Source organism: Verticillium dahliae, genomic scaffold, assembly GCF_000150675.1.
Source record: "Verticillium dahliae VdLs.17 supercont1.12 genomic scaffold, whole genome shotgun sequence".
In the NCBI taxonomy this organism is placed as follows: domain Eukaryota; kingdom Fungi; phylum Ascomycota; class Sordariomycetes; order Glomerellales; family Plectosphaerellaceae; genus Verticillium; species Verticillium dahliae.
In genome coordinates, this window is record NW_009276943.1 from 509,422 (window position 1) to 519,342 (window position 9,921).

General features: G+C 57.8%; 2 protein-coding genes and 2 non-coding genes across 4 annotated transcripts in view; 2 read left to right on the top strand and 2 right to left on the bottom strand.

Moving 5' to 3' along the window:
- Positions 1–915: 915 nt before the first annotated feature.
- On the top strand, positions 916–3,232 carry VDAG_06438 (uncharacterized protein; the record flags this gene model as incomplete). The annotated part of the gene is made up of 4 exons (XM_009658816.1): positions 916–1,212; positions 1,272–2,244; positions 2,306–2,448; positions 2,591–3,232. 4 exons carry the CDS (start codon positions 916–918, stop codon positions 3,230–3,232), a joined length of 2,055 nt encoding a protein of 684 aa, XP_009657111.1.
- A 244-nt stretch (positions 3,233–3,476) lies between these two features.
- On the bottom strand, positions 3,477–3,592 carry VDAG_20027. The gene has a single exon (XR_692084.1). It is a non-coding gene; the product is annotated as a 5S ribosomal RNA (ribosomal RNA).
- Positions 3,593–3,993: 401 nt separating this feature from the next.
- Positions 3,994–4,109, bottom strand: VDAG_20028. The gene has a single exon (XR_692085.1). It is a non-coding gene; the product is annotated as a 5S ribosomal RNA (ribosomal RNA).
- A 5,153-nt stretch (positions 4,110–9,262) lies between these two features.
- Positions 9,263–9,921, top strand: part of VDAG_06439 (uncharacterized protein) — a 1,754-nt gene continuing 1,095 nt past the window's right edge. The window contains exon 1 of the mRNA XM_009658817.1: positions 9,263–9,909. Coding sequence (XP_009657112.1) covers positions 9,695–9,909 — 215 coding nt within the window. The 5' untranslated portion in view covers positions 9,263–9,694. The remainder of the gene's footprint in view (positions 9,910–9,921) is intronic.

Below are 9,921 nucleotides of genomic sequence, written 5' to 3' on the forward strand. Positions count from 1 at the left end.
TAGGAGCCTCATCGGAGTTGCATCGACATCGGGACATTTCGAAGGGGGCCGATATGGGAGGTGGCAAATGGTAGCATGCTCGTCGCCTTGTCCTCTGGGCTCACGTCGTGTAGGCAGAGCGTCATTATCGGCAGGAGACGCCAAATGCAGTCTCGAAACTTCGAATGGAGACGACCGGTGTCGACAAGCGCGTTCTGCTTGATTGCATCGTTCGTGGATGGCCCTCCTTTTGGTGCTGGGCTAGGGGAAGTCAAGACGGTTGCCTGGAGCTCTGCCGGAGGTCTGATACGACTTCCAATAAGGTCTTTCTGTGAGTTTGTCTGTGGGCATGGGCATGAGGTAGCTGGTAGGCTGCTGTGTAGGTGATGGTCGATGGCGGGTAGACGTGCCTATCAACGATCCACGACGCTGAGTACCTACCTACCTTAAAGTACCTATCTTACCTACCGTAGGAAGTATCTTAAGTAAGGTATCTAGTTAGGTAGGTAGTAGATACCTCGGTAGGGGAATCGAGCCTCAACGACAGCGCCCTGGCATGGCCAGGTGACGAGGTATACACGTGTGCCTCCCGGAGGAGCATCATACTCTGAGGTGCATCTTCAGGCGCCAATCACGACCAGGGCGTCCCCTATGTTGCCGTTTCCTGATGAGCTGAAAATGGTTGCACTACCCCTCGCAAGGCAACTTCGGCAGCTTCTGCAGCCTTACGCTGCAGAGCTTGCCTCGTGAGCCAGCACCGAGTATAATGACACCGAACCTCGCCCGTCACCACGGACAAACCTACAGCGCACGAAAGCCTCGAGAGAAAACATCAACCATGTCGTCAAGTCAGACGTCGTCCCAGCTGGCAACAGCTTCGCACAACAGGGCTCCATGGACTGGGTCGGGCTGTCGAGCCGCTCCGTTCACTTCACCATGGACGTGCTGAGCCGCTTCATGGCCGCGGGTGTCCAGCCTTTCACCATCGTCGTCGGCCAAGAGGTCGCCCGACACCTCCGCCTCGCCGAGTCCGGCCAACGCAACGTCCAAGACGCCCTCGACCATCTCGCAAGCTACCAGTCAATCGGCAGCGTCTTGTGGTTCGGCTTCGGCCTCCGTGGCCTGGCACGCACCCTGGGCGCCACGGCAGAGGGGAGGAGCCTCCTGGCCCTGTGTGCGGCATTGGGAGAAAGCTTCCATGAAGACTATGCTGCCTCGGTGCCGCATCATCTTGTGCTCGCTTAAACCAACCACCCTCGGGCCTTGTGCCCTCGCTCCATGAGTGGCAACAGCTCGTCAAGGCCTGCAATGGCATTCGGTCGCGGTCCAAATTTCCCATTCTCGTCGATGCCTTTGTCAGGCTCGCTCCTCGCCGAAGGAGGCTCCAGGAGGCTCTGGAGTCGCGCCGCAGCGGCTTCTTTCTCGAAACGGAGCGCCCGTCGCCCAAAGACATGGCCGGGGCCCTCTTGGCTCTTGGGATGCTCAGGCGCGGCCAGTACGAGTTCGTCACCGTTGAAGGAGGTCTCGGGTCGGGCTGGCTCGCGGCCATGGCTGAGTGGATGTACGACCTGGGCGTCGGCATATCAGACGCCCAGGGAAACGCCATCTACAGGTCGCCGGGCCCGGGAGGAGATGTGCGCCCGCACCTGTTGCTCCGCCTGAGCAAGCAGACTGCCGATGTTGCGCACGTCGGGGCGTCTCCCTCGCAGGACCTCACGCTGGCTAGCAAGACCTATCACTTGAGGAAAAAGCTGGGCATCGCGAAGCTGCTGTGCGTTAAAGGGACGCCGTTCAGTGGCGGACGTCTCTCGTGGCACGAGTGCCTCGGGGAAGCCTATGGCCTCGAGTTCGCAGAGCTCATGGGGGCGTCTGATCTTGTCGGCTGCGCCTTTGGCTGCGCAGCTCGCATATTTTCTGGCATCATGGCGTTTGAGCAGCCGGGGATGGACATTTACCACGCCGTGCAGACGCGGAACTATTTCGAAGAATCTGGAGGCCGAAGGTTCATCCGCTTCTCCGTCCGGCGGTTTCCTGAGCTGGCGCCCCTGACACGCCGCAGCTATGAGCAACTGGCCCTGTCTTTCCAGGCTGCTCAGGTCTTGTACATACAGAGCCTGTTCGGCATCAGGAAGCTCTGTGCATGCAACATTTGCTCCGGCAGTGGGTCGCGGCCCAGCTTGGACAGCCTGTGTCTGCTTGCCGTCTTCGAGTCAGTCGTCATTGTGTGCCAGATGCTGTCGGGAATGGAGGTAGCCGACGGCATGGGTCTGAGGAGGGATGGCCTAAAATAGGTGTATCACAACGCCCACAACGCGCTCGTCGACAGTCCGAAGAGGGTCGGCTCGCCGGGACAGGCTCTCCTCCGGCAGACAAGAAACGGCACGCATCATCACCTGCTCCACGCAAGGGCAGCTCGCCGAGAGCGCCATGATGCTCTTTGGTGGCCGCAAAGCGGGCAGCAGCAGCAACGTGAGCGCCCTGTCTTCGGGAGGCGTGTGCGTCTTTTACTCGATTCTCCGGAGACTTCACTTTGGATCGCGAGGCCCTCGGACGTGTGCACGTGGTTGGAGGCCACATCGACTTGGAGGGCACGTTGTATGACCGCATCCAGGATGCCACGGACTCTCCCGTGATTCCCCAACACCATCACGGCTGGCCGTTCTGGGCGGTTTCCCTCGCCGTCACGCAGCGGATCGGGTCCTTGCAAGTCGACTTTGCGCTGGCCGACCAGGCCAGCCTCACCCACGGCACGCCGCTCATCGGGCCCGCGTACCTGGTGGACACTGCGCTGCGGGCGAGGGGCGCCGTGCACTGCTACCGCTCAGCGAGCCGGTGCCAAGATCCGTCCTTTACGACGTGCGCCCGTCCAGGTCGCCTTGGTTTCATGCTCTTCTCCAACGCCTGGGACGTCGTCATCACCAAGACCAATGACTCTAAAGATACTACGACCCGGGGCGGCGGCGGCCCTGTAGACCCGCAGGCTCCCCTCCCGCTCTTGAGCGACGACGGTGACACGCAGACGATGCAGGCTTTCATGCTGGCGCAGTCAGTGCGGTCAGATGTCGCCAAGACCGCCACGCTCGTGACTGCGCGCAGCAAAAACTGCTTGACGGTGCTCTGTGATTACCAGTGTCTCGCGTGTTGCTTTAGCGCTGCCATGTCGAGGGCGAACGACAGGGACTGGTTCGCCATCCTGCCTTGTGACGATGGGTCTACGGCGGGCGTAGCAGACGCTCCTTTGAAGGTTGTCTGAACAGACATGTGTTGTAGTGGTATTCACGAGCGGGAGATGTGGTTGACGAATGTCATGGTTGCAATGTGCACCCCATCGCCATCCCCTCGTTGCAGCGTCTGGCTTTCGGACGAGCTCTGATAAAACAAGAACATACCTAAAATCTATCCTTGAGGGGGGAGGGATCCTTCACACATCTCCTGTTGTTTGTCCCCACCGCCGAGCCGCATCAATAGCGGCGAGGAACTTTGGGGCAAAATCGCAAAACATACAACACCAGGTATTCGCTGGTGGTCACCCACCCAACTACTGATCCGGCCCTTATTGGCTTATTTAGGGGAGAGCGGACGGGATCCCAAGTTTTCCAATAGGTATGGTCGTATGTGGTGGAAGTGCGTGTGAACGTTGACTATGATCGCAAGACTGGAAGGATGCACACAGCTTCCGAGGCCTCTTTCACGTAACGTAGTCTTTACAGCTCTTGCTTTCCTACAATGCTTACCTTCAAGGGAAAATAGGAGGGTAGCTGGTATATTCAATGGACGATACCATTTTGATTGCGATGTAATCCTATACAGTTGCGCTCAAGTGCCATGAGAAAAGGCCCAGATGAGCTCTCAGACCCACACATACACATTGTGAGCATCCGTTAAACCTCGAATTCTCGTGTGAGAAATGTTAGCATTCGAGTACAGTACGAAACTCGAGCACATCTTTCGTTGCTCATCCCCACAGCGCAGAGCCCCTTCCACAGAAACGATTAGTCTCGCGACAAAACGCAAAACATACAACACCAGGGATTCGCCGGTGGTCACCCACCCGACTACTGGTCTGGCCCTCACTGATTTATCGATGGGAGAGCGGACGGGATCCCGAGTTTTCCAGTAGGTATGGTCGTATGTGCTTGGAGAGGCGTGGTCTGTGATTCATGTTGGGTGTGCGGATGTGGTGGCAATGTTGTGGTGGTGATGTTATCATGCTAGTATGGCGTCAAGCATTGCGAACGAGAGACTACCTTGCAGTCCAGGGAATTTTTATGCTCATATCGATCGACTCAATACGAAGAGGTTCGCAGGCGAGGTATATTGTAGTGATTTTCGGATAGCAAGGCTTTGCGACCCTCATACCCGAAAGGATGTCATCTTGCTCCAGCTCTTCCTTTCCAGGATGTTCCCCCAGTGGCCGCTTACAATTCGACAGGAAATGTCGACTGGGTTAAGAGACCCGTATGCTGAAATGAATGCATAGTGTATCTGTTTTCCATGCTGGACTCGACCATGACCATGATTGGCACGGCGATGAGCGTCCAATGAATTGCATCGTCTCAATGGCCTGCAACCACCGATTTCTCAACGATGAGGAGCTGCCGGCTATAACATGTCATGTAGAGCTGGCTTTAGTCTCCAGATTGGAGACGGTGTTGGTGTGAAGGCGACGATTTACACATGCTGGATGCTCACGACTCGAACCGGTAATGATCATGGATTCGAAGGGACAACTCAAACGACCATGTACCACTCGCTTTTGGTGAATATGCACGACTGTTGGTCCTCGTCCTTGCTGTCTTACTCTCAAGCACGTTGAACTTTTGTGTGAGATCAACCGACATCCGACATGTCAGACGTCTCAGCCCTACGAGTTGGCTACGGACAGACGACCCGATGGACACGGAAGGGCCGTGATTGATCTCTGCCACAGAAAGCACATTGGCCGCCGTCAAGTAAACTTGTCAGCTTGACACCTCAAACGAAAAAAAAACAAGTTCCCAGACCAAAGATTCAGGAAGAGAAAAAAAATGAAAGGTGGTGCCTTGCATCAGGATGAACACCATGCACGAACTCGCTTCACGGATCCATGAAGTCAAGTATTTGTTGACAAAACATCCATTTCCGGCCGATAAAACCCGCAGCAGCCGGGCCCCAGCATCAGCGTGACGCGACCTTGACCAACACTGGTGCGCCAAGACGGACTGCGGTCGGCACCGGCTGGTCTGAGGCCGCAAACGGACGCACCAAGAGGAGGCACGGCGATTTCGCCTGGCTTTCCTTTGTTGGCACCCGGCGCTGGACCCGATCCCTCCCTCTGCTCCCTTGCTAGGGGTCACGACGGCGGGGAGGGGGGGGGGCAACGACCTGCGGTCCGCGAAAATGTGCTGGTGAAACAGGCGGCCGCCCCTCATGTCTCACGCGGGGCGGCGGCCGGTAAGGCGAACGGCAAGGAAGAAGCAGCGGGGCCCTCCCCCGGAAATGACGGCGAGACAGAGAACGCCCTGAATCGAGTTCTGTCTCTTTTCTTTTCAGGTCCTGATACGCAGCCAGCAGCGTACTGGCGCCAAGGGAGCAAGAAGAAAAGGTGCCAGGGGCTCATTGTGGAATCGATGGTTGAGCACCCTCCTCGGGGCTTCATTGGCTCTGAGGAAACGCGAAAGGGGGCCAGAAGCCCAAGCTTATGGAAAGGCCGGCTGCTGGCCAAGGAACGGAGGTTTTTGTGTGTGTGAGTGGACGAGGGATTTCCAAGATGTGGTCGCGCCTGGTGGCTGGAGAGGGTGGTGGTCGAAGTAGATCGGTCGATTCAAAGCTCGTATCCGCAGAACAACGTCCGGTGTGCAGAGTGCATGACGCAATGTGACGGTAGCCAGGCGACGATGGGCTGCGGGAGGGCCGACATGGTGTGGGATCAGTCAGCGTACATGAATCTTGGGTTGATAAGGTGAGGTAGGTAGGCAGTGGTAGCGGGGTCAGCGAGAGAGGAGTCGTAGTTGGTGGTGTCAGTGGGTGAGTGGTGGTGTCAGTGGGTGAGTGGTGAGGGCTGAGGGCTGAGGGGCCAGAGTCAACAGAGCCTCTTCGATCGACTGGATGGATGATGTCTTGGGGAGAGGGGAAGTCTCCCGAGGCGACCTACATAGTATGTGGTCCTCCCAACCCAACGAGGCCTCGTGTAGATCGAGGCGGACTGGGATGAGGCCGGGGCGGCGGATGGTGGGTCTCGGCAGAGGAGCTAAGCGATCACGACGAGAGCGACAGGGGCCGTGAGTCGACGCTGGTGGTGGTGCTTTAGTCTTTGATCGAGTTGCAATTGACAAGACCTGATAGACTAAGGCCACGAAGCATCACAATGCATCCCCCTCCAGCCCATCAATGAGCATGTCCTAAAGTCCTAAAGCGGCGATGGATACTGGCCAGCGTGTGGAGTGGCTGGTGCAAAGTAAAGCGGGTAGGAGGGCGCTAAAATCTGTGGCTAGCTTAGCGTGTCAAGTCCCAAGCGGGCAGCAGCAGGCCGTGGCCCACTCGCCCAACGCGTGCCGCCAACCCCCCAACAATCGCTGTCGTCTTTCTGGTTGTCAACATGCCGCCATCAACACCCAACGACAATCCCTCCATCCATCACTCCATCCATCCTCCCACGCTCCAACCAACCCCCGCCCCCTTGGCCTCGCATCCCGACCCCGCGATCCGGATTTCAAGCTACCTTACCACGCCATGACGTCGTACATGTACACCGAAACGATGCCCCCCAAATTCTCCTTCGTAAAGGACGAGCTCAACCATGGCCCGACCACCAAATCACCTCTAAGGACAAGCTTGTTTTCAGAGTTTGTGCTATCTGGTCCAGGACCGCCATCGCCCTTAGTGGACACTGGGAAAACAGTACCCCTTGCTGCCCGCATGACGCTGTGCTACCCGGGCGACTGCACCTCACCAGCGCTGGCACTGGCGCCATCGTCAACACGAGCTTTTCTTCACCTGCTCCCCATCCCCCCCTGCCCTGAGCTGCAAGTTCATGCTGAGCTGCAAGCTCGTGCTCTCCGTCATCCAACATCAACCCCGGCCAGCGATCAGCGACGGCAGAGAACATGGGGGAGAAGCCAGCTGACCATGCGGCCGAACCTCTCCGCCTGCTCGCCGGTCCACAACCAAGCAGAACTCAGGTTCGAGCCCTGGCGCCTCCCGCAGTGGTCTTCCAGCCATCCAATACCCACTTGCATGATAAAAGCATGGCAGTCGAACCGCCCGGCTCACGCGTCCCCACGGGAACATGAGAGGGAGAGGGGATGTGGTCAGCCAGGTTTGCACCATCCCAGCCAGAACAAGCGTGCTGCTGTCCCTCGCTGTCCCCTGCTGTCCCTGAAATTTCGCCTTGCTTTTCTGACTGAAGCAGGGGGTTTCTGGGTTTCTAGGGCTGCCACGCCCAGGGGAAAACAAAGGAGGCCCCTTGTCGCTGGGCTGGCTTGACATGCATGTCTCGGTTTTTGCCAACACGGCGTCAGGCACAGGCAACCCGACGGACGTGTTTATTGTTTTCCCACCCTTGACAGCAGTTCATCGTGATGGGAAAACTGCTTTTCTGTAAACCAAAGAGAAGAGTGGACTATGCACCGACGATTCCGACCTCGACCTCGATTTCGACCTCGACCTCGATTCCGCCCCGCTCGTGTGCTAGAAAAGGCGGTCCGTTGGCATACATGTACATGGTCCTTGCTCCAGTCGACAAAGTCGATCCTGAAGATCGCGACTAGCAGGGCAACCCCTGGAAGACAACTCATAGTGGCCCGACTCGGATCTACGGCCACAAGTTGGGCTGGCACGGACTCTGGCACTGACAACATCCAGTGCGTCAGCATGGCGTGCGGTTCAACACAACATTGTGCCTTCCTTGCCCTCTCTCACCCAGCGCCATCCGCTCAACGTCGTACAGCCTGAGATGCATCCTCGAATCTTGTGCAAGCCGGCTGTACGCCCCGGGTGCCACCGAAGGGGCAGTCGTCGAGGGAGCAACGCCGCAACAGTCCTCGCAAGTCGATTGGCCTGGCGACGCAACCCAAAAGCAACCTTTTTCTCACCCCAAAGAAAGCTCTAGTACCTAGTACAGCGCCAAGGACTCAGACACGAGGTCTACCCTCCTTTGCTGTACGCCGTAGCGGCCCTTGCTGCCCCTTCTCAGAAAGAGAGGCGTTTCTTCTGCCGACTTCGCTTTTCCGCAGCATGAGCAGCATTGACTTTCCGGCTACTCAGGGACCGGCCGCACTAGCTGCCCCCTGCGACCACTTTGTCCCGAAGCCCATGATGATGTCCTGACGGAGAGCCCTTGACTAGGACGGCGGTTTCCTCCACCCTACGGATCACGCCAACCCCCCCCGCCAACCTCCGATATCGACATCAACTTTCGTTCGTCTGGCCCGTTGGTCTTGTCTTGGATGATTCCTGGGCCCCGACGCAGCCAATCATGCTGGCTATTCTCACCTCTATCGATTATCGGAAAGACATGTATTTCGTCTGTGCTCTCCCATCTACTCAACTCTTGACCGAGAGTGGTCTGGATTAGGGCATAGACATGAAGCCATGCACGCCGGCCATGCCGTCTACGTATGCCATGCTGCCCTTGATTGAACACTTAATCGCATGTCGTCGTGATAGGGCCTTCCCAACCCCCTGTCACCTGTCGTCTGTGTTGTCTTACCAAACCTTGGCCCAAGCTCGTCTCTTGCTCGCCCTTTGACCTGCGTTCAGCGCCACAGTGACCGTTCGCCTGCCCTTTGCCGGTTTCCTTGGGTACCTTACCCAGGGAGTCCTGACGCCTTTTCACTACACCGGGTGACCTCAGACGAAGGAGCACGGCTGGACACGGGCTTTGTCCGGAAAAAGCACAAACTATGTCCAGGTCCGCCCCTGTTGCCCGTGGCATCCTCCCCGCAACTTATACCCACGTCGTGTCACACCCCTTGGCAGGTGTACCATGTCTTGGTAGCCCTTGGCCTCATCCACAGACTGTGACGACTCGGACTCGAGACCCATCCACCTAGCTGCGTCCATGGACAAGTGGTCATCGGCATCGACTAATGCATGCGCTTGTGGGGATCGGAGGCTAAACGACCAGCGCGGTCGGCAAGAGCTGGGCCATGGCACATCATCACACCTTTTCTTCGTGCGATCGGGCGTACTGTCTGTCTGTCTGATGCAAGCAGGGAGCATGGCGTTCAGCCCTCGGAAGGAGATATAAGCTTACCGGCCATCCTCCTCCTTTGCCCTGACGCCGTTCTCACCAGCCTCTCTCAAGTCTTCCTCTGCCAACCTCCTCGTCTGCCTCGCTGCTCCCAAGTAACTCCTTCGCTAAGGTTACTTAAGGACCCTCGTTCGATCGGTGCTATCCCACAGAACCCCCTCGTTCACAAGACAGAAACCTCACTCGCTCTCCTCCCAACGCTCAAGATGAAGTTCTCCCTCGCCGTCTTGGCCCTGGCTGGTGTTGTCGCCGCCGGCGACTATCCCGCTCCTGACCCCCCGGTCTATGAGCCTCCCAAGGACCACTATCCTGCTCCTTCTGCCCCTCCCGTCTACGAGCCTCCTGCCGAGTCTCACTCCGTCTACGAGCCTCCCAAGGAGTCGTACCCTCCCGTCGAGCCTCCTAAGGAGTCGTACCCTCCCGTCGAGCCTCCCAAGGAGTCCCACCCCGTCTATGAGCCTCCCAAGGAGTCCCACCCCGTCTATGAGCCTCCCAAGGAGATCCCACCCTGTCTATGAGCCTCCCAAGGAGTCCCACCCCGTCTACGAGCCTCCCAAGGAGTCCCACCCCCCTCCTCCCCCTCACGAGTACCCTCCCCCCGAGCATGTCACGGTCACTACCGAATACGAGATCACTATCACCTCGCTCTGCACCACGACCGAGACCATCACCGAGCACGGCACAACCTACTACAACACGTGAGTCTATCT